Source organism: Melitaea cinxia, chromosome 16, assembly GCF_905220565.1.
Source record: "Melitaea cinxia chromosome 16, ilMelCinx1.1, whole genome shotgun sequence".
Lineage (NCBI taxonomy): Eukaryota > Metazoa > Arthropoda > Insecta > Lepidoptera > Nymphalidae > Melitaea > Melitaea cinxia.
The window spans coordinates 8,507,093-8,531,985 of NC_059409.1; the positions used below are offsets into that span (position 1 = coordinate 8,507,093).

Sequence of the window (24,893 nt, forward strand, 5' to 3'; positions counted from 1 at the left end):
GCAATTTGGCACTTTCTTCTACATAACATTCCGTCATAATAAACTTATTTCTTACAAAGGTTTTTTTTCTGTTTTCAACTCATTAATATGCCCGCTTGGAGTCTGCTACACTGCGTTTCAAGATATACAACCTCCTTAACTGAATAAACTCGATCAAGTGGAAAATAGTTGTGTAAATTAGAATTTATCCGTAAAACATACAGTGAAACAGATGAATAGTTTCATTGTTGAATTAAACTTCAGTGATAAAAATATTTGCCTATCGTAAACTTATACAATTCAAATGGAACGGTTTTTAAACAGCAATAGTAATTTGAAGTTAGACTTAACTTGGCTTGCATAAAATATACCATACCTATAATAGGTAGTTATATGTTGTTTATTTGCTATTCGTTTTACCTGTCGTACAAAAATGTACGGAATAAATCATAATACCGCTTAGTATTCATTACCGATCGAAGGTATTGGAAAAACATGCTTGTTTTTCCGGAATCCAATATTGGCAAACAAAAACCAAGTGCAGGGAAATGAATTCGACGTAATTAAGTAACCAGCGGCTCGTGCAACCGGTTGCGTTGACCGTCCATCGGATATTAAAACTACAACGTAATAATTTATCGTACCTCTTACTCTATCTTTATATATTTTCATTCTATCTCACTCATTTCCCCACCTTTTGAACGATTTGCGATTTAGAATAGCATCGCATACGTACTGCTTTTTAAATTCAACTCGTTTCTTCACGTTAATTTATATTGTTTCTAAATACAATAAAGCAAGGTTCTATTAATTAAGCCATTCATTTATTTACATTGAACAATTGTAAATAATGTCGAAGAAGTTGAAGGAATAATTGTTTTCAAAAATATTTTTTCTTCATTAAATATTATAAATGACTAAGTACCACTAAATTACAATAAAGCAAATAAAGTGGCAAATAAATTGTACCATAACTAAAGATAATAACTACATTCGAAAATGAGGGCAACAAAAATAACTTAAAGCACGATTTTATTTACCGTTTAAAATATTAACGACCTACGTACTGATATTTATCCAGTGAAAAGTTTCATTTAATGCTGACACGACCGCACACAAGGGGGCGATTATTGAAGAAACTGTAATGGATATTTTTATTTCACACAATCATCAATAAATAATGATCTTATCGGGCGATTTAAAAATACGATAGCGAAGCTCAATTGAATTGGTTCTCATTGACAGCGAGAGAAAGGTAGCTCAGAAAGATTTACTACTTATATTTTAATAATCATCACGTTTGGGACTTTTGAAACGGTATATTCATGCTGCTGTTTCGATGAAACTTGATAATTTTCCTCCTTTTAGATGTTTGTTGTTTTTGTATCGTACTTTAATAGTGAGTTTTTCATGGGTATCTACTAAAAAACCTCGCCAACTAAGTGTTATATAGCCTAGCATGTATAATCTAGGTAGACATAATCCTGAACAACTTCGAGTCGGTCTCGGTATGACTTGTTTGTTAAACATAACTTTCGTTTTATCTAAGTTCATACAAAGGCCGACTCGTCGGGAGGACTTATATAGGCCGTCCAGCATTTGCCTCAGACCCTCCAACGTTTCCACAAATATGTCGATATCGTCAGCGATTCGAAGGTGAAAGATGTATTCGCCGTTGACTCGTTCCCCCAATCCAAGGTCTTCAAGACATCCTCCAGCGCAGTGGTAAACAGTTTCGGTGATATTACCCCCCTGTCTTATTCCGGTACGAAGGGAATTGACCCTTTTCCTTGTTCGCTGGTCTTGGATATGAACGGTAATCGTTGCCACTTCGTACATACACCTTAGTAGCTCGTATATCGCCAGTCGACATAAAATCTCTGCAGAGAACAACTAAACTAACAAAAAGCAACCTGATAGGAGAATTCGGTTGGGCTGGGCGGCGTTTGGCAGGCTTCGCCGAGTCTGCACTTCGATCAAGATTTCAGAATGCTTGAAGGCAAAAGTTTTCGAGTAGTGCGTCCTACCTGTTTTGACATACGGTTCCGAGACGTGGACACTGATGAAGGGACTTGTCCCCAAGTAAAGTAGCTCAACGTTCTTTGCTTGGGGTCTCAAAGATAGGATCAGAAATAAGACTATTCGCAAGAGCACAAAAGTAATCGACATAGCTTGAATAAGCAAGTTGTAGGGGCAGTGGGCTGGTCACCTCTATCACAGGCCCGCTGGCCGTTGGAGCAGACGTGTCCTGGAGTGGAGACCACGTATTGGAAAATGCTTGTGTTGGCAAAGGTAGTGGAAAATTTTAACTGAAGTAGGGCACAGCAGGAAATGTCCTGCTCAAATCTGAAGCAGCAATATTGGGGAAGTACTAAAAATGAATTGTATTACACTTAAAATTTATTACATTTAGAGCACTGTACAGTTTTAATAATCAACTTCAGTAAAGACGTTATTTGCCATTAATGAGACTGAGTTTATTTAATTATAGCTTGGGGCCCCTTAAACTTGGGCGCCCTGTTAAATCTGCACCAAATAGTGTTGTTGCGACTATCCACATGATGTAGATATAAACTCAATTTAGATACAGGACCAAATTGCCTATTGTATATAGGTAGCTTGGCTTAGTATGAAAAATAGAAACAAAAATCTACTGATCATATCATAATAATTTTTGAAAATTAACGCGTGTCCTAACACAAAATTAATATACATACAACTTAATAATTAAACAACAAACCTTGAGTTACAAAGTAAAAAACTCGATTGTTTTATTTGAATTTAATTTTATTTATTTAAACATTATAAAATACTATTTGACGCTTAATGTGATCGAAACAGTATCATCACATACATATGCATACCACTTAAAAATCATTCATACTTACACATAAAATTGTGTTTCATTATCTTGATTCCCTTAAGGCTTTCACAAGCAAATTTCCTACTAAGTCTAATTCATATCAACTGAATATCAATTAAGATATTTCAACAAACTGTCTTCATTTCTCTTTCCTGCTTCAACATCAAACACTGCACATCATCTACGTAAACTATTCATATAAGTCAAAACAATCAGTAACTCGATACTCATGCTGTAATTCAATAAAGTTGCTCCAACAGCAGGTCAAGGATATTAGATTGTTATAGTAGTATCATAATGTAAGAAATTGAGAATATAAACTTCGAAGCGATCAGCACTAAAAGTTATCCCAAAAACCTTCTTAGCTTGGAAAGATCTGTGGATTTTTAAGCGAATAGACTGATTATTTCAAAATTTGTCTTTCGATAAAGACCCCACTTGAACAAAAAAAAAACGAGAAAAATTGGTCCACCAATTTTAAGGCTAAAATAAGGCCATATATGCAAACGCTATAAATTATAAAACCATTTTGTCGGACGGTAAGAAATAAACAGTCTGTTAACAGTTCATTTAACTTTCCAACTTGATTTTCTTTGTATTTTATAATATAAACAATTCCAATCCAACAGCCTATCGGTGTAAAATAATTCTCAACTAAGATTACATTAAACCCAAGCGATTTCCTATCCATTGCAAGGTTTTATTCTTCAGCTCGAATGGTATCGGATTTTGATCAAATTTACATGAGGCCTCTTTTAAGTCGTCCTACATTTAGGAACCTTCCAAAAAGTAAATAACAAAGTAGGAAACTTCATGTTCAAAATATGGAGCAGCCCGACTGGGGTAGTAACTAGACCTTACAGAAGATCCCAGCTAAATAATACTGTTTTCAAGCAGTGTTGTGTTCCTGCTGGTGAGTAAGGTGACCAGAGCTCTTGGGGGAATTTGGATAGGACCAGCAACGTGTTTGTGATATTTCTGGTGTTGAAGACCTCTATAAGCTACAGTAATCGCCTATCATCAAATGAGCCGTACGCTTGTTTGCCGACCTAGTAATGTGAAAAAAATCGAAGTAAGAAACGGCTTTTTTTTATATTTGTAAAAAACATACAAAAGATCACAGTTAAATAAAGCTGCTCTTAAGTAGTGTAGTGTTCTTATGGTGAGTAAGATAGAGACACAGACCTTCCTGACCAGAGACCAGACCTTCTAGGCAGGGTCGGTGGTAGATTCGGCAACGCAACGCTTTTGCAAAATTCCCGGTGTTGCAGACGTCTGTAAGTTATGGTAACCGTTTACTAGCAGGTAGGCTGTACGCTTTTTTGTAATATAAAAACGTGTTAACAAAAAAATAAGCCCGTAACTCTACTATTCTGACGACGCGCACACAATGCGCCCAGCACAGCAATGAATTTTGACTGTTGCGCTGACAGTTGCGGGTTCGATCTCCGCACATGGCAGATATTTGAATTAACCTTATAGATGTTTGTCGTGGTCTGGCCGTTTATGCATGTGTAATGTGTTCCGGATAACCGACACACAAACAAATCCTACTGGGGGTCGTTGAGTGTGTGAAGCGATAAATTTAATTATCGTAATAAGATATAATTGGTGTTGCGTTTCAGGCGTTTTATCTCTGTATTCATACAACTTAGTCTGAGTTAATAGTATGCAGGAAGTCAGTTGTCAATAATTTCTTTGATTCATTCATTCTTTAGATGAATGGCTTCCAATAAGTGCCAAAAATCGCACGACTGATTTCGACAGTATAACGAAGACACGAACGACGATGGAGAAGACACGAAAGAAATATTTTTTTTAAGGCTCTAGTAACAACAAACTTTTTAATTTGATAATTTATTTATTAATTTAAAGAAATTGTTATAAAGATTATTTTGTCTGGCTGCCGGAAATAGCTATTGAGTTTGTTTGCTAGCACTTACGATACACGAATGTACATTTTTATATTATAAATGTTTTTAAATAAAAAACAGTACTTACATAATTAATAATTATATAATAAATAATTGTTTACTTATTTGACGTTTATCATATTTCTTTTTGTGCTAATTAAGTGTCGACAACTTAAAAATTATGATTATGTTCATACAATAGAGTTATACACTGATGTGTTTCTACGCGTGCTATACGTGAACCTAATTATGTACAAGTAACTTTCTTTTATTCAATCATAATCCATAATTTCACAACTCGATCCTCCGTTAAAGCTTTTATCCTTCACAGTTGCTGATCGCAATGTTTGTCTATGCTGACAAGTTAGTCTTCCCAGTAACATGATGATAGCTTTTGAAGTTATACCAAATATTCGTTAGTAATAAAGCTCAACTGAGCTCTGTATTTAGAGTACAATACATTTAGTAATTAAATATTCTATAGTATAAATACGTCGATACATTCAGGATATTGGAAGTAATGCGTAACGAGACATTGCAAGAAATCTAAACAAAAAATGACTACTAAACACTTAATATTCTATTACTTTTATTTTCCGTAGCACAATATAAAAAATGCATCATCGTTATTAAATCATTAATCTGTTAATAACTATAATTATTACATTCATAGTATTCATGTTAATACAATTTAGTTCAACATGATCAATTGCTCGAGCGATTTATGGTAAGTAGTTAGTACTGTTATAAAACGCTCCATCGACTAGTCTGGCGACAAGCCGTCTAGAGAATTTAATTTGCGCTTGTTTGAAATTATCTTGTAGGATTTTTTCCTTCAAGACACTTAATATAAATGTTATAAGGGTAATAAAAAAACAAGTGTAGAAAAGTATTATTTAGCTAATAAATAAAGATGTTAGAATATAAATTTCGTGTAATTTGTGTTTACGTATAAGTACTAAGGTAAGTATTATTTCGACATATTATGTATTTCAAAATTTTACTAATGTAGGCATAATAGAGATAGCCTTACGAGAAGTTTGTATACATTGTTTTAGCAGTGTCTTAGTTGAAGTTAGTGCAAAATAAATAAATAACTTATTAATAATTACACACAATAAATATTATTACATATATTCAATAATAGAGATCAAACTTTAGTCACATAAACAGTACGGTAAAATATTTAGAGAAGCTGAACAGCTTACATCAAAACCGTTTCATATTTCAAACGAATTGTTTTATTCAACAAACAATATTTTTATTGCATCAGCACCATTCTATCTGTTAACTTTTGTCATTTGACGTTTCGATGACAGTTGCTTGACAGCTTAATGTGTTCTCCGTGGACCCAGAACTTCAATTTCATATTCAATTCTGCGCTGACGGAATCGTGCTGACCTGAATCGGTCTACGCTAATCTCGTTACGCTACTATTTTGCAAATGGAGATTTGTATCTAATTTTATTCGTGTATAATCTTTAATTTGTCGGATTTAACTTTCAAATGTAAACAATTTATTTTTAATGGGTGATGTTTTTATAACCATTTATTACAAGATATTATATTTTAAGTAAATGTTAGATCTCAAATGTTCATTAAAACAACAGGTATGTAATATCCTCGATTATAAATAATATTACTCATTTCTGCTTTTGAGGACTAAATCGTAACTCTTAGGTACTTTATTAAACATAAAAAGTGTCTGTAGTTAATTACGACTACAAATTGCGAACGTAAAAGTAAATAGAAAGTAAATTACAAACAAAATTAAACAGAAATAAGGCACCAAAGATCTTTTTAATTTCGACTTTATTGTATAGGGAGATCAGATTGAGTCTTTATTAAACGTAACACAATTATAATAGTTATCAAGTAAAGCGGCGGTCGGAACAAAGAAAGATGATTTGTGTTCTGTCGTGAATCGTGATAATTAAGCGATGAGACCGGCTCTAGTCGAGTTAATCTAATGAATGCTGGTAGCCACGGGCGTCGTTAACTTATTGTTTTAGATTATGTCGTTCGCTACAAACGTGTCAAAAAGTTAAAAACATTTGCATTTACGCTTTTACCTTGAATTTATGGCTAACTTTTTAATTTGCCGTTGTAACTTTATTTAAACGAAAACGAAACATTCGACATTTTTAATTAGGTTATTGTTTTGATTTTTATTAGGCACATGATTTTTGCATAGATTTTGATACACCTACAAATAGTTTTATACAGATTGTACAAAATGGATCTATCTCTAGTGTTAATTGTTAAGTATCTGCAAGTAAATTAGAATAAATCAAATCTGAAATATAAAATAAACAGTTCAATTCCGAGACGAATTTTTTATTATCTTTCCTGTGTTTCTTTTGATCTCAGTAATTTTATATAGAAGATGAAATGCCTCGGGAATTATTTCTTTCTATCCCATTCGGAAGACTGATAAACAGCTAATCGTTTTACTGTGGTTTTAGATATCAGATTACACAAACAAAATTACCAGTGCTGGAGAAATTGAATGTATATTTTTTAATTAAAACTTTACAAAGTTAGTGTAATATTTTTTATTGAATTGAAAAAGAGGTTGTTTCGAAAAATATGTATATTTTGACACCGCAAAATATTTACTTATAATTAATTTCACAGGGTTTCCAAACATTTATAAAATACGAAGCTAGTTATTTATCTGGTAACTTAGGGAATAGTAAAGGTTTGATCAAAATCAGTTCATTATTTTTGTGCGATGGATTAAACGAGTAAAATTTATTTAAAATTTTACGAAAAAAAAATCGTAACTAAAAAGTGATTAAAAAATGTACCAAAAATTTAATCGATTTAAAAATAACTTATTACTTTTAAAGAAAAACATTGTTACTATTTTTTTTTAAATCGATGTCAGCAAAGCTGTCGTCAGGACTTAATTTTTTTCTCCTTTAATAATAATAATATTATGGATACAGTTGTTGGATACAACATAAACAAACTTTGTAAGAGACAGTAGCACAATATTGTAAGAATTTGGTACAACAGCAAAAGTCTTTGTATCCTCAACCTGCACGTCCCTTTAACGTCGTAGCTTTGAGAGTTATGAAGAATCGAAACGGTAATCCGAGTTTACGAAGTTGAACAGATTCGCTTCAATTTAAGCTCTAGCAGTTTCTCGTAGAGTGAAATATAAACAAACAGAATATATATTTGAAATAGATGTGGGTGATAAAATATGCATATTTTTTCTAGAGAAAACTATATCTTTTGTAAGAGAGAATCGAAAGTACTTTGGTCATTTATTATTTAAATGGTATCAACACTTGTATTAACTTAGTTATTTTTGAACAATTTTGTATTATCATATTTAAAACACCTTTCCTGACCTTTACGGAAGAAATAAATTAATAGTAAAATGTATATGTACTTATATAGGTAAATAATAAGTGTCAAAACTAAGTAGAATTAGTCTTTCGATAATTTTCCAGATACACACTGTAATGGCGCCTTACTTACAAGTATACTAAAGCAATAAAGTCGCCTATAATATAATGTTTTGCATTCCAACAAAACAATTATTATGTGTTGAATAAAACACACAGCGTTGTATGAAGAAGCAGTGTGTGAATTTCCTTCTTTATACGGTAAAAATGTTGCCACTTACCAGAAACAGTGTAGATTTACCCTTATTCAACCACCAGTGTGCGTGCGGTCTTAAAACTTCGCGCGCTGACATTTGTTATCTGTTACCTCATAGCGTCTTCATTCTCTGGTAGTTCTGGTACCAGCAAGTCCCTTACTCCAACGCTGTGTGTTTTATTCAACACATAATAATTGTTTTGTTGGAATGCAAAACATTATATTATGTGCTTTCCTAAAACACACAGCGTTGTATGAAGACCTGTTTGTTATCTGCTGGTGGTTGGTACAAATGCTATGTGATTAGTCAGATCTAAGGATGATATGAAAGAAAAGTCATTCTAAAATAATAAAGAATTTATAAATGATAACGTCCCTCTTTTCAGATTAACAGGTAATTTTGGATCATCTGAGGTTGATTAATTAAATACTAAGTAGTATTAGGTAGTAACATTAATAGTATAATCTTTCTTAGAAGTTAAGATAAAAATTTAAGGATAAAAGTAATTAAGTAACATTTAACAAGAATTAAATAGTTTAAAAACAAATCAATAATTGTCACAACTTGAAATGACTCTTGTATCGGTTTAACATTAATGTAATAACAATCACTTTTAACAATGAGATCTTTTAAACATATGTTTGCATTGAAATTGGCTTTCCCTTATCTATATCAACAATGCTATTTAAAAGAAATTAGATATAACATCATTAGTGTCTCTTATCATGAGATCTTTTAAGCATAATTTTTAATTTAAAATTGTTTGCCTTATTTATTCCAACAATGTTGACTTGGCATAATTAGTATATTTTATAATGAGATCTTTATTTATATAAGTATATACATCTATGTATATACATATATATGTATAATTTTTTATTTTATTTATTATTATTATTTATTTATTTTTATTTTTATTTATTTATTTTTTTTTTTACTTATGTAATCAAATCAAATAATTGAAAAGTTTTTATTTAGTAAATCTTCATTTCCATTTTTAATTCTTACCTTTTTACAGTAGAATTTTTTGAATGTCTGGGCACTTCTCCAATTACCTCTGTTGAGGATTTCCTCCACTGGTCTATTTTCTAACCAGCTTTTGGATGCAACTGCAGATCTGATACTACCTGGTGGGGCGTTGATTTTTGATTCTTTAAAGATAGTTCTTATCCACCCGGCAATAACTCTCCTTGATGCTGGTTTAACTGTCCCCGTTATTGTTATAAATAAGCTGCGTATATTAGTTGCTCTTCGCCTGCTTTGTGAAAATTCTCTTAGTAGATTTATATGTCCTACTGGACATAATCTGTAGTCAGGGTGTTTAAGCAGTTTCCAACCGGATTGTCTGCTCTTTTCTGAATCTGTCTTAGAGCCAAAGTTCGGCCATAGCGTTATACTTTTCTCATTGGATTCAAACTTGTCTTCAGCAAACTCTAGTAATGTCAAGTCATGTATTCTACGGCCTGTGGCAAGTAATAAAATAAGTGCAGTTCTTCTTGAGATCTCAAAAAATGTATCTAGCTTTGGGTCTATTTTAAGCCATTCAAATAGTATTTTGGTGTCCCATATAGGAAGGTTGTGTTTTGGAGGTTTAGCTAGGCTTATGGCTTTGAGAATTTGGTTGATAAAAAAATTTTTTGAATAATTTTCATTAGTGTTTCCGCAGTATGTTAAGATGGCCGATTTATTTACTAGTATTGTTCGGTAGGCTAGATTTTCTTTTAGAAAAAGATTTGCTAAGAATCTTGCTATGTCATTACCCTCTGGGTATTTAGGGTTGATTTTGTTATCGCTGCACCAATCTAACCATCTTTTTATAGGAGCTTTATATGTGTTTAATGTTGATCTACGCCAGCTGTTATGTAGTAGTTCTTTCTCTTTTAGACTCCAGTGTGTGACTTAATCGGACCACCCCCAACTATCCAAGCTTTTAGAGATAATTTCATCACTTGTGGTGGGCACCTGCCCGTTGAGTAATCTTTTAGTGTCTTGTGTAGATCCTTTATCTGTAGTGGTTTTGATAGAGCTCTTGCTCGAAGGTCCGGTAGCCAGAAGCACTGACTCCACTCCGGTGCTATAATTATATATTTTCCTTTGGCAGTGTTTAAGTGAGTCAGGACACGAGGCATTAGGTTCGGAGGGGGGAATACCCATGCTAGTTGGTAGTCCCATGTGCGACTGAATGCGTCCCAGAATTCTGCAAATATATCTCTTGAGTCGATAGTTACATATTTGTTTACCACTCTTGTGTTTTTTGAAGCAAATAGGTCTATTATTGGAGTTCCCCACTGTTTGAATATCTCTTGTGTTGCTTTTGGACTCAAGTGCCATTCTGGCACTGGTCGACCCCTTGAGAGACGGTCTGCTATTCCATTCAGTGGTCCTGGGAGATATGACGCTGATAGAGTTATGTTGAGTCTGTCCACTAAGGTTAATAGTTTGGTTGTCAAATTCAGGAGTGGTATCGAACGTGTACCTCCTTCGTTTCTCAGATAAGCCACTAGCGTTCTGTTGTCCGATTGGACCAGGATGTGAGCTCCTTGTAATGTTCTGTTTTTCCTGCATATTGACCCGTATACTGCATACATCTCTTTTAGGTTTGAGTGCCACCTTTCTTGTTCGGGAGACCACTGGCCTGACATATAGTCGTTGTTTAGATGTGCTCCCCAGCCCGCATCCGCTGCGTCTGTTGTTAAGAAGTGGGTAATTTTTTTCTTGTGTATTGGCACCGAGTTTTGGTTTACTGTTTTTGCCCACCAATCGAGGTCTTGCAGTACAGGGATCGGTAGAACTTTTCTTTGTGATGGTTTTTGTTGGTGGAACTTTCTTAGGAATATTTGTAGCTTTCTGCAGTGTAGTCTGCCTTTTGGTACAGTTATATTTGCAAAATTGAGCATTCCCAATAGACGCTGTGTCACTCTTAGTGATAAGTGTTTTTTCTCTAAGGCCCCTGTTAAACACTCCTTTATTCATAAAGTTTTGTTTTGAGGTAATTGAATGGTGTTTTCTTGTGTGTTCCACTCTAGCCCCAAATATTGTAGGGAGTGGGTAGGTTCTATAATTGACTTGTGATAATTTATGTGCCAGCCTAAATATTCCAGGATTCTCAGTGTCTCCGTGACCTGAGAAACCAGGGAAGAGTGGTCTTGATTCGCCAATAGGTAATCGTCTAGATATACTAGCACGCGTATACCTCGGGATCTTAGGGTTTCCGCAACCCAGTTTGAGACAGTTGCAAACATACGAGGGGCCGAACATAGGCCAAATGGGAGGGCTGTTAGCTCTAGGATCTCTTGTTTGTATACTATGCGAAGGAACCTTCTGTGTGTCTCCGAGACAGGTATGTGAAAGTAAGCTTGATGTAGGTCTATCTTTACCATCCAGTCTTGGTCTTGTAAAAAGTTTGTGACATCTATGTGGGAGATTAGTTGGAAGTGCTTGGTTATTACGTACTGATTCAGTCCTCTCAGGTCGAATATCGGGCGGTAGGAACCATCTGTTTTTTTGTTTAAGAATATCTTTGAATAATAACCTGTGTTTATTTTTTGAGGCTTCACTAAAACTTGTATGTCTTTTAATTCTTCTATCATTTTTGTCATCTTTTGAGATGGTTTTGTATTGTACTTTAGTTTTATATTTCTGAATGGGTAGCAGAGTGGAGGCTTGGATCTGAAGGGTATACGGCTTTTTGTTATGAGTTTTAGTATAGTTGTATTGGCACCTAAATTTCTCCATTCGTCTATATGATTCTTTAGGCAGCCTCCTATGAACCTTCTCTGCTTGTAGTCATTTTTGTTTAAAGGAATTTGAGTTCTGGGCTTGGTTTCTACGAAAGGGCTGGTTCCTTTTAGTGATCTCTCTGCTATTCTTCTCTGTTTTAGCCGTTTTATATGAATGTTTGGGATATCTTTTATATCCTTGTTGTCGATTGAATGTAGGTTTTTTGTCTCTAATTTTTCTTGGTGAGTTAAAAATAGGTATAGTACCTTTTAAGGATTGGATTACCGGTGCTAGAGTCTCCCGATTGAATAAGTAGTCTGAACTTGGGGGAATATTTTCTCTTATATTTCTGACACTCTGATTATTAATTTCTTTAAGTATTCTGTTTCGCCTTATTTCAATGCATTCACTTCTTTTTCCACAAATTACTTGCATGGTATTTTCAAAATTTTTGTAACTAGGTGTTCCTGCTCCGAAGGTGCTAACCATTTTATCGAATAGTGAGGTTGTTAGGTTCAGTTGAGGCCCAGTCTACTATATTCTGTAAACCAGCTTTCAGTTGCTGTCTCTGATCTAGTATTGCATTTGATAAACCCGCTAGAAAATTCTCAGTTGTAGCTAGGAAGTCTTTGTTCCTGTTCAAATAGTATAACTCCTCATTAATTTTTAAACCTATAAATCCCGGAGAGGCCAAGAATGATTGCAATACTTTTTTATATCTAATACCTTTCCAAGCCGGTGAGTCAAATTGTTGTAGTTTAGTTAATTCCTCTAGTCTTTCCTTGTTAGCTGGGCGTACAATTGCGTTTTCATCATGATTAGTATTTATGTTACCCAAATCAAGGTTGTTAATTAGGGAAAAAGGTTTTTCCATGAAATTATATTGGGGTCTTGAATTATTTGTTAAACAAGTTTTGTTATTCAATAAATTTTGCTTTGATTTGTCTATATATTGTGGTAATTTTTCTATATATTCAGATATATAACTTACTTGTTGTATCAATGCGTCGACTCTGGGGTCGCTCTTATCGTGAGCACGTGCTAATTTTTTCGTGCACCTTCTTCGCTTGCGAGGTGGGGGAGATGTGATACCTTCTTCATCCTCCGAGGAAGAAGAATTGGGGCGGGTATCGGTACCGGAATGCTCCGGTCTCTGCTCTTCCTCCGAAGCAGCAGATATGTTTGTAATGTCGTCCTCCGCGGATTCGTTCGAGTCATGATACTTTTCTTCCGTTGTTTTCATGTTGGATATAACTTTTTAATCTGTTAGATATTACGTCGAGCACTATTTTGTAAGATTCAGGTGAGCTGTGTGATTATTCAGAATGTTTTGTGAATTTTGTGATTATTACCGATGTGAAAATTGATATTTCGATGTTAATTCTATGAAATTCACAAATGCTATGAGGTAACAGATAACAAATGTCAGCGCGCGAAGTTTTAAGACCGCACGCACACTGGTGGTTGAATAAGGGTAAATCTACACTGTTTCTGGTAAGTGGCAACATTTTTACCGTATAAAGAAGGAAATTCACACACTGCTTCTTCATACAACGCTGTGTGTTTTAGGAAAGCACATAATATACGATATACTGTCGATACAGAGAACTCAAATGTATGTTGGTAACTTATTTATCATGCGTCTGTCTTTCTTTCTAAAGTTCAAGTAAAAGTGAACATAAGCGTTTTAAAACTGGTTAACAAATTTTCATTTCAGTCTCATCTATAGGTATATCAGTAATTGTCTGTGTTTGGAGTTTACGTTTGTAATCATTGGCTTTGCGTAGTCATTTTTAACTCCAAAAATGTTCTCAATTCGACGTTTTTTTAAGTGTATATATTTTTGTAACTTTTTACTGGGTGGACCGATTTCGATGATTATTTTTTTCTTGTGGTACTTGTCGTGTAGTCCCATTTAAATTTGATCGAGATCTGGCGAGTACTATTTGAGTTATCTTTTATAATGCGTATTTACTTGAGTCGATGTCAGTAGTCATATGTAGTCGATGTAATTGAAGTTGGTTTTTTTCATTTGTAAATAAATACAAATATGTAATGTTTATTGTAAGATTAACGTTTTAATATTAATACGCAGTAAGGGAATTTAAATTATTTTAATTAAGCACAACTATTAATATAAATCACAAAAAAATAACGTTTTTTTTTAAACTTCGTATTGTTATCCTTACCAATACCACTGGTTAGTCAGTTGGGTTACTGAAACTAGTAGTAGAATAGGTGATGTAGATGAATCAGTGTGGTGTTGCCTATGTAAGGATGAAAGTTTTGTGCGGAATATTGACAGTCTTTAATATCTGTTCAACAAACATAATACGTAGAATGCGTTAACCTGCTACTAGCTCCGACCTTTGGGATCGGATGATAAAGTTTTAAGACACACTTTTATGTGGCATGTAAATAATTAAAACATTAGTTACTTTCAAAGTCCGTTAAATGACTTGTAAGATGAAAGGCGCAGGTGTTTTTGATGCCATATATTAAATGGGCTTAGGGACAAAGATCCTTCCTTTTACACCAGTTTGTTCTCATTAAATGACCATATAGTGGCCCGTTCGGAAAAATCTTGATACTTATTATTTTGACTTGTTCAAATACTTTTTTTTTTAATTCTTTATTTATAAAGCCATACATACACCTATATAAGGTTAAGTCGGCTAAATAATTTTAATTTGAAATATATAATCAAACGTTATCCATTTGATTTAATTATAAAGAAGTCAGACAACTCGTATGATCATTAAGTACTTGAAAAGATAGATCAGTGGAAATATCGAATATAGTACCTACTAACTGTTATCATGATAAGTAGAGTTGATATCTGTCCTCAGTCCTTCTCTCATTACTACGGTCATGCTAATAATTAATTTTTTCTTTAAACATTTTAAAACATTATAGAATAATTACTAACAAAATTATGTTCATTAGTCACATTTCATGCATTCAAATATGACGTTTGTGAGAAACTATTAAAATTGCAATTGCTGGCCAAATGGCGTTAAATGATCTAGATGTAAAGTTATAGGCCATGTTACTTGTATGTGTTGTTAATATAAACGTCTCTGCAAAAGCTACATAAAAATATATCGAGGCTATGAGGCGGTTTTTGAAGGAGATATGATAAGTACTTGCCGATTCTAGTCCATGATAAAAGTGAATTTTAAGCTCTTCTTGAAATCGATCAAAGACTTCGACTTTAACGTAAGAGGCATTTTCGACAGTCGGGAGTCTTGACTTTGTTCTTAGTATTGAATTTAGGATTTTGTCGTAAACCATAATGCTCGATACAAACTCCTTTTTAAAAATCGTGTACACTGTTTATGTTGTACTTATACAAGGTTGGCTTTATCTATTAAAATAAATGGTGACTAATGATATAGAATACGTTTAGAACTTATCTCAAAATGTCTTCATGTAATTTTTCTTATATAGAGCATTCACATTTTTTGCAAATACAGTATTTATTTAACTTCTGATCACGAACTTTGTATGATCCGCTTATATTATGTAAAATATGGAAAATAATAATAGTGTTACAATGGAATTAAAATAATCATTCAATGCTGTAAAATAAAATATAAGGAGATAGAAATCTTGATTATTGATCTAAATAAAATAAATCTCTATGATAATACCTATATATAAATCTAATCCAAACACTGGTGTCATATTCATATTTTAAAAATTATGCTTGTTTTCGAAACTATTCGTACTTCATTTATTATTTATTACAGTAGATTCGTTTTCTAATAATTCAATAAATTATATTCTATAACAATACAAAAAAAAAAAACATGTAATACAAAAGTATTAGATTTTGATTTATTAAATTTTTATGTTAATGTTACGTCTAGTAAAATCTTAACTACTTGTTAATAAGACTAAGCCTTAATTTTGAATTTTGACTTTTTCTTTTGTTTCAGAATGTGAACACTATCATCAGCTGATCAATGACTATAGCAGACAATGCGGTCACAAGCTGCAAAACCCTCACCTAAGAAGGGAGCATTGGGAAAGACAACTTTTAAAGTAAATACTGCCAAACAAGTCAAGAAAAAGAGAGCTCCTCCGAAAAAGGCAAAGCTTCCTCAAAAATCTACTTTAAAAGGTTCTAAAAAAGGCGCTAGTGACGAATCAAATAGTAAAAATGAGACTGAGTCATCCATTAAAGAAAAAAATGAGTCGTCAACTGGAGCAGCCAAAACTTTACCAGTCAAGACCCATACATCTAGAGAAGATTCCCCTACAAAAAAGGCGAAAAAAGAACCTAAAGAGACGAAAGATAAGGCTAAAGTAGCAAAAAAAGTCGTCACTAAAAAGCCAGTAAAATTAACTAAAAAAAACAAATCAAACTTAAAACTTAAAAATGACGATAAAACTAATGATAACATAAAGTACAAACTTAATTTAGAAGCAGCTAAAAAGGGGACAGCTAATATTCCAAAATCAGCACCAAAAGGAAATTTAAAAAAAGGAAATTCAACAAACCAGAAGAAAAAAGGAACATCCACAAATAAAGATAGTGATCAATCTGATAAAGATAAAAAATATGAAGAAGAAACAAACCAAAAAGATAGTTCCATTGAAAATTTAACCAATTTGATGAAAACTAATAACGGAGATGATAAAGATTCCTCTCTCGAAGCGGAGGCAAAAATTGAAGTTAAAGATGAAGTTCAGTGTGATGGAAATGAAAGTTACACGCTTAAAAACTCTACTCAAAACATTTCTGCAACTAACAATACTGAAGTAGAAATGCCAAAAGTGGAGATTGAACGACCACCTAAATTTTTCACTTCAAGTAGATCGTTAAGAACCGTTGACATAGATGTAAAATGTTGCAAAAATTCGAAAGGAAACCTAAGTGTTTCTGAAAGATTTGTATCTTTAAAATCTGATGACAGTAGCAAAGAAAAAAATGCTTCTAATAATCTTGTATCCCAAGGTCCAGATATAGACGTTTATACATTTACAGAAAAAGTTGACTCACCAAAAAGTATTCTTTCAGATTTTAGATCTCCTATCAATAAAAACATAGGAAGAGTACGACCTATAGCTAGGGTAAAAGGAACAATTATTGATAAAAAAGGTGACACCGAGAGGAAAAAATTCTCTCCTCATAGACCTATTGAAGAAGTAGTTAAACAACTAAAAGCCAATAAACGGTCTGAAGATTTGAATCCAGGTCAGAATACTACAAATTATGTTTCGCCTGGTTTAGATTTCAGCGCATTCTCTAGTGAAAAGGAAGTAGAAGAGAAACCACCGATTGTAAGTAAATCATACAAGATGGTTGCAAGAAAATCAAGCATCACCGGAAAGCCTTTCAGTCCTATTAAATTTCTTGATCAAGAACCTTCCACAAAAACAGACATAAAACCAGCCACCAAAACTTGCAATGCTAAGAAAAATTCTAACAAAACTAAGAAACAATTTAAAAAGAATTGCATGTCTGATGAGGAAATTAATACATCTACCTTTTCTCTAAACACGAAAAGTTTTCATTATACTTCTTCCGAAGAAAGCGTGAGTGAATCAAATGATGATAATGATAATAAAGAGTCGTCAGAGTCTGATACCTCTAAAGTTAAAAAGATAAAAAATAAAAAATATAAAAGGATCACAGATAGTGCAAAGAAAACTACTTCCAAAGAACTAAAAGAGCTTTCAAAAGATTCATTAATTGATTTAAAAGACACGTCAGCTCTATTAGGAAACGAAAAACCTAGCAAAAGACGTCTAAAACTATTATCCATGTGGACAGGCCCCAAAAAGCATAGAATGGCATCACTAAATGCCTTAGCTAAAGTGCATTGTTTATATGAGAATGAAAGTAGAACTCATATGGAATTGGGATTGATGAAAACGGTAGATAGACAAGTGATGCCGAGTACGTCTAAAGCTTCATTGCCTAAAAAGAAAGATACAAAACCAAAAGAAACAGAAAAACAAGAAAGTACTTCCGAGTCCGAGTATGAAAATAAGAATGAAAAGGACAAAGAGAGTTCTGAAAGTTCTGATGACAATCCACCTCAAAGAAGTCTACGAGGTGTTCCTGGCATAAGAAGTGCCGGTAAATATTGGGATCCAAAATCTTCAACGTCATCAAGTGAAGATAGCGAATTAGAGTCGAAATCGAACAATTTGCCGACGGATAAAAAGAAAACTATACCAAAATCGTCTTCAGGAAAATCCGACTCGGACAAACCTCCACTGAAAATGAAGAAAACAGCAGGAGTCCCTATAAAGAAAAAACGCAATAGAAACGAAATCGTTATGGATCTCAAAGATATGGTAGTTCAAAAACGGATGGCAAGTTTAAACGCTACAGCAATTTTAGCTGCTAGTTATGAAAAACGATCTCCTAAATCCAACAAAGACGATACTACATCTGATTCTTGCAGCGACGAATCTTATTCTCAAAAGCCAAAAAACGTAATAAGTTCCGGCGTAAAGTCGGAGGTAAAAAATGAAGACACTAAAAAAGAAATCGAAGATAGTAGTGTAGCTGACAGGAAACAGAAAGTTGAGGTTATTGTTAATCAAGATACAGATGTAACTATAACAGGGGTTTACTCCACCCACCATCATGAAGGATTCTGTACTGTATCAGGAATGCAATATCGCATCTCGTCAACAAGCCATACCCAAACTACGGCAACGGCTAATTGCGAAAAGGTAAAATCACATAATATTTTCTTCATTATGCCAATAGTTTATCTATAATCTATATCTATAATATATATAAAAGCGAAAGGTCACTCACTCATCACGAAATCTCCGAAACTATAACACCTACAAACTTGAAATTTGGCAGGTAGGTTCCTTATAAGACGTAGGCATCCGCTAAGAACGGATTTTACGAAACTCGACCCCTAAGGGGGTAAAACGGGGGTTGGAAGTTTGTATGAAAGTCCTATGTTTTTGAAGTAAGAGACTTGAAATTTAAAATGTAAGCTCTATAGATAGTGAAAAGGTGTCCAAATAATGTATCTTTAGAAATTAACTCCCTTTTGGGGTTAAAACGGGGGATGGTATGCTGACTCACTCATCGCGAAATCTCCGATACTATAACAGCTACAAACTTGAAATTTGGCAGGTAGGTTCCTTATAGGACGTAAACATCCGCTAAGAGCTAATTTTAAGAAAACTCGACCCTTAAAGGGATAAAACGGGGGTTGGAAGTTTGTATGAAAGTCCTATGTTTTTGAAGTAAGAGACTTGAAATTTAAAATGTAAGCTCTATAGATGGTGAAAAGGTGTCCAAATAATGTATCTTTAGAAATCAACTCCCTTTTGGGGTTAAAACGGGGGATGGTATGCTGACTCACTCATCGCGAAATCTCCGAAACTATAATAGCTACAAACTTGAAATTTGGTAGGTTGGCTCATTATAGGACATAAACATCTCGTAAGAACGGATTTTACGAAACTCGACCCCTAAGGGTGTAAAACGGGGGTTGGAATTTTGTATGAAAGTCCTATATTTTTGAAGTAAGAGACTTGAAATTTAAAATGTATGCTCTATAGATGATGAGAAGGTGTCCAAATAATGTATCTTTAGAAATCAACTCCCTTTTGGGGTTAAAACGGGGGATGGTAGGTTGACTCAATCACCACGAAATCTCCAAAACTATAACAGCTACAAACTTAAATTCGGCAGGTAGGTTTCTTATAGGGCGTAGACATCCGCTAAGAACGGATTTTACGAAATTCGACCCCTAAGGGGGTAAAACAGGAGTTGGACTTTTGTATGAAAGTCCTATATTTTTGAAGTAAGAAACTTGAAATTTAAAATATATGCTCTATAGATGGTGAGGAGGTGTCCAAATAATGCATCGTAATCTATATATATAGAAGAGAAGGGATCACTCATCACGAGAACTCAAAAACCGCTGGATGGTCTATCCATCCAGGTTGGACAAAGATAAAGTTTGGCAGACGTATGATGTAGATTATAGTTAGTAGACGTCCGCTAAGAACGGATTTTACGATATTCCATTGCTAAGGGGGTTTAATTGGGGTTGATAGTTTGTATGAAACATATACAGTCTGAAAATAAAACCAAAAATGTATTGTATAGAGAGGTTTTATAAAAATAACTATTAAATTATACTAAATTGTGCCTTTTAAAAAGTTACTCAGTTTGATAAGCATTTCAAGTGACTGAAAGAAAAAAATAATTTGCGTTAAACATCTTAATAGTAATACATATCTTCATAACCACGAGGACGTAATCGCGGGCAGTTAGTGTATTATAAACAAAGTCCCCAAAAGTGTATGTGATCGATTCGCTCAAAATTTACTGAACGGATTTACATGCGGTTTCACCATTGTAGAGAGGGCTCCACCATTGGCAAGAGGAAGGTTTACGGAACGGCTAAGCCGATTTTGATGAGATTTTCACTGGAAATTTGCCGGCAAAACTTTGTGACACACTTATTTCAACGCGGGCGAAGCCGCGGGCACAGCTAGTTATAATATATTGCTAAAACCTCAATAATTCAATTCAAATGTGTAGTTTAAAGTTGTCTTAAAGTCAATAAATCTTCTATTATTTTGGCGTATAACAAAGATGGTTACGCAAGACGTTTCGAGCCTCATTAATACGCGGTAATGAAGTAAGTTCTACTTAAACACGCCTCGGGACCCCATCCGCGTGTTATCCCTCATCGTAATACCTACTCAATGCTTGTTCACGGAAAAGGTAACTTTCGTTAATTTAACAATGTTGAGATTTGATTGTAAATAGAAAACAATTCGAGGCTAAGTTTATTTTTTGGATAAAAATTGTATTCTTATTAGTAAAAAGATAATTTTATTGATTCGACCTTATAGGTAGATGACTCGAAACAATTACGAAAAGTTATAAACCTTTTTAACATTTACCCCTTTGTTTCGAAGCTATTTTTCCCAAGTACTTAGCCGCTGTTTTTCGTACCCCTTCAAATAGTATGGCTTCAGTTGTAGAAAATAAACGCTATAGTATATATTTTAATGTAAGATGAATGAATATTAAACGAACACTGCTCATTTGTAGGAGGGTTGTTCTCGAGAAGACGGATCTCGTTATACGCCTCTCTCAGCGCTATCTTCTATGCAGCCTCCTGCTGAACATACGCATCCTCATCCGCATCCAGGTAAGTTACATTTACTCGTAATTATAAAAAGTTTTTAATAATATGTTCTAAAAACGTAATGTAGAAAACCTTAAAACACTATTTTATTTTGACAATATTGTAGACCAATAGTGTAGCGAATCTAGTTTATTATTTAATTAAAAAATGACATTTTCTACTATAAATCACTGGATATTCGTAAATATCGCTAATTATAATTAAAATATAATTTAGTAAAAAACTGCAGTCATGCGGTAAAGCTATACAGATAAATACTGGCAGTAAGCCAAGCGTACAGATGTCGATGTGAAATTTTGGCCCTGAAAGTCGCTTCCTGCGAATATCATGACACCTATTAATGTTATTCCCTCGTTCTTCCCTCTAATTCACCATCTAACGTCCTAGCAGTAACTGCCAAAAGGCGTCAATTGACACATTTTATTATTATTTTGCCTTACTGTGCCTATTATTTTGTTTTCAAGATGCTTCGCATATTTTTTTTTGAATAACTTATCAACCCTGATCAGATTTATTATTAAAGATCCTAACCTACTTTAAGAATATTTTATAACAGATTTGACCTATAAACGCGTTTTCATGCGCATAAAATACGTATAAATTCCTAATCTCGTTCAACATTCAAACTCTTTAAACCACTTCGACTTCTAAAAATTGGAATAGTTTCGGAATTTTTAACGATTTGTGTTACGACAAATTGCTTTTGTAGAAGTTCTTAAATCTTTTCATCCTAAACTTTTAAAGTTTACATCTATTGTTTCGGATAAGCTTGTTATTCTTTAACTTAAATGATATTTTTATGAACAAGTTAGCTCAAACATTTGCTTTTATGTAAATGCCATAACTTAGCGTTTTCGGTGTGACAAAACCAGCCCTGCGGTCACTAACCCGCCTGCCCATCGTGGTGACTGTGAGTAACACACATGAGTTCACGCCATTTTGGCGCAAAATTGTGGAGGCCTATGTTCAGCAGTGAACTGTGATAGGCTGAAGTTATGATGAGTTATAAAATGTTAACCACACCCAATTCCTAATTTCTTTAGAACTTAATTACTAAATAGTCGAAAAAGTTCTTTCCGTTACGTGCTAAAATTATATTTTATACTAGCTGGCCCGCGACTTCGTCAGCGTGGAATTTAAGAAAAAAGTTTTTGTTCAGTTCTCATAGTTATAAAATAAATAAATTTCTAAAATAAAAGTAGCCTAAGTTACTCCTTACTGCATCGGCTATTCACCAATGAAAGTCCCATCGTAATCGGTCTAGCCGTTTCAGAGATTAGCCGGAACAAACAGACAGACAGATACAAATTGTAAAAAATGTTATTTAGGTATATGTACCGTGTATACATCCATATGCATTTAGTAAAAAGCGGTTGTTTTAATATTATAAACAGACTCCCCAATTTTATTTATTTGTATAGATTATAGTTCGTACGGCCCATTATTTTGAAATCAACGAATTGATTTTCAATGAACCTGCCTTTACTCGCTTATTAGTTGTTACGTGGGAGCAGATATTAGTGTCAGTCCGGTGGTGGCATAGAGCCAACTTATCCCCATACTCGTAATATTAAAGATCGCCCACTTATCTCCACCGTCAACCTAAACTCGAGCTCAGCACTATTAAGGCTGATTGACGTACACTTCAGTTACTCTATTCAATCTCATATAGAAAAGAAATGAATACTTACAAAATATTCTGATTGAAAAATACACAATCCATATATTATCAATCCACCTTCAGGATATACACCAAATATAGAAAAAAAAAATTACTTCTACTATTAAATTATACACGATCACCAAACATTATTTAACCGAAAAATTCCATTAATACAAAAACCAAATATAGGGGACATTCACAAGTAACCAGTGGTAACCAGTTCAACTTAGAATTCTGATACAAACTGATGTATCGGATTAAAATGCATCGTTGACTGGAAGCTCGTTTTTGTTAAGTCAATCAGATTTGTAACAGTCTCATACAAAGGGATAATACAAATGGGTTACGGAAACTGAAAATTGACTGAACTGAATTTTGACAGAATCACGATGAAAACAATGTATGATCAAGGTTCCGTAGCTTACATTTTATTATAGACAATCATTAGTTATTATAAATAATAATTTCTTTAACACAACTTAGCATTAATTGAAATTTTATATTCAATAAAGCCTACAAACTTAATTGATCCTTTCAGCCAGTAACATCTCACTTCTACCTCTTTTTCCATATAAGAGAAGGAGATCTGTTTATTTCTTTGTAATTAATATCTCGCCTTGCCTCGTTTCGTTTCGATCGGGCTAAATAAGTATTTTAGTAATTTAAAACTATTATAGAGTTAAAATCTTAATGCTATTTTAGTAGAACAACGACCAAATAACAAACTAAATAACTATATTTTAAGGAAACTTGTCAAAACGGATTTAAGGAAGACCAAAGTGGATATTTCATATTCCGTATAAGGTCACAGCTGTTGACTATAAACGAGAGATATAACTTTCTTGCGTTATTAATCGAGTAATGGAATACCTACGCTTACAGTAGCTGACTAGAAGAGTACTGTAAGCGGATTTTGATATAACGTTTCCAACATCTTACCTTGAATGAATTATCGTTGTTTAACATTGTTAACGACGTAATAGTGCCTATAATTATGAAATTAAATTATAATATTGAGTACAAAATTACATAAATAATTATATATATATATGTCTACAGTATAAAATTACATAAATAATTTTAAAAAAGTTTACTTTAATATAGGTAATTGGAACGAAGTTCCTTACGGCAGGTTTGACATTTGGCTGGGCGACTGAATTTAAAAAAATGTGATACTAAAACCGTAAGAAAAATATATAACGGAAGTGACGTAATATCAGTCACACGACTGTATAATATGACGTTTGTTAAACTATTACTAGTAAACTTTTTTTAAATTATTTATGTAATTTTATACTGTCGACAAAAATAAATAAAGACATATGTTTTTTGTTTCACTTAATAGTTTGAATTATTATTATTATTATTTTGTTTGATTTATTTTATTTTACTGTATTTGTTATTTTTTAAAATACCTAATTTCCTAAATCGTTTATGTACTTAATTAAAAACCATCAAAATCCGTCCGTCCATCAAAAAGAGGTCCTTAAAACCTTGCGCAATCTGGACGTGAATAAAGCTGGTCCTGACGGAATACCTGCCATAGTACTCAAAACTTGTGCGCCTGAGTTGTCTCCAATCCTGACACGTCTGTTTCGTCTCTTTCTAGCGACAGGACAAGTGCCGAAAGCCTGGAAGCAAACTAACGTGCAGCCTGTGCCCAAAAAGGGCAGTCGAGCTGACCCTGTCAATTACAGACCTATTTCCATAACGTCCATACTCTGTAAGAGTATGGAACGTTTACTGAATAACCGGCTCCTGGCACACCTTGAGAAGAACGATCTCCTTAGCGACCGACAGTTCGGTTTTCGCCGTAATCGGTCCTCGGGTGATCTTCTGGCGTATGCCACACACATTTGGAGTGAGGCTATCGAGAAACACGGGAAAGCCATTGCGGTCTCGCTCGATATCTCGAAGGCATTTGACAGGGTCTGGCATGACGGCCTTATTAGCAAACTTCCTTCATACGGCCTACCCGCTTCTC

The 24,893-nt window shown here is 33.8% G+C and overlaps 1 protein-coding gene across 1 annotated transcript in view; it reads left to right on the forward strand.

Annotated features, from left to right (window-relative positions):
- LOC123661262 (probable replication factor C subunit 1) overlaps window positions 1-24,893 on the forward strand; it is an 80,930-nt gene that overhangs the window by 50,158 nt on the left and 5,879 nt on the right. Inside the window, exons 2-3 of the mRNA XM_045596250.1 lie at window positions 16,033-18,787; window positions 21,150-21,249. Of these exons, the coding sequence (XP_045452206.1) occupies window positions 16,076-18,787; window positions 21,150-21,249 (2,812 nt within the window). The 5' untranslated portion in view covers window positions 16,033-16,075. The remainder of the gene's footprint in view (window positions 1-16,032; window positions 18,788-21,149; window positions 21,250-24,893) is intronic.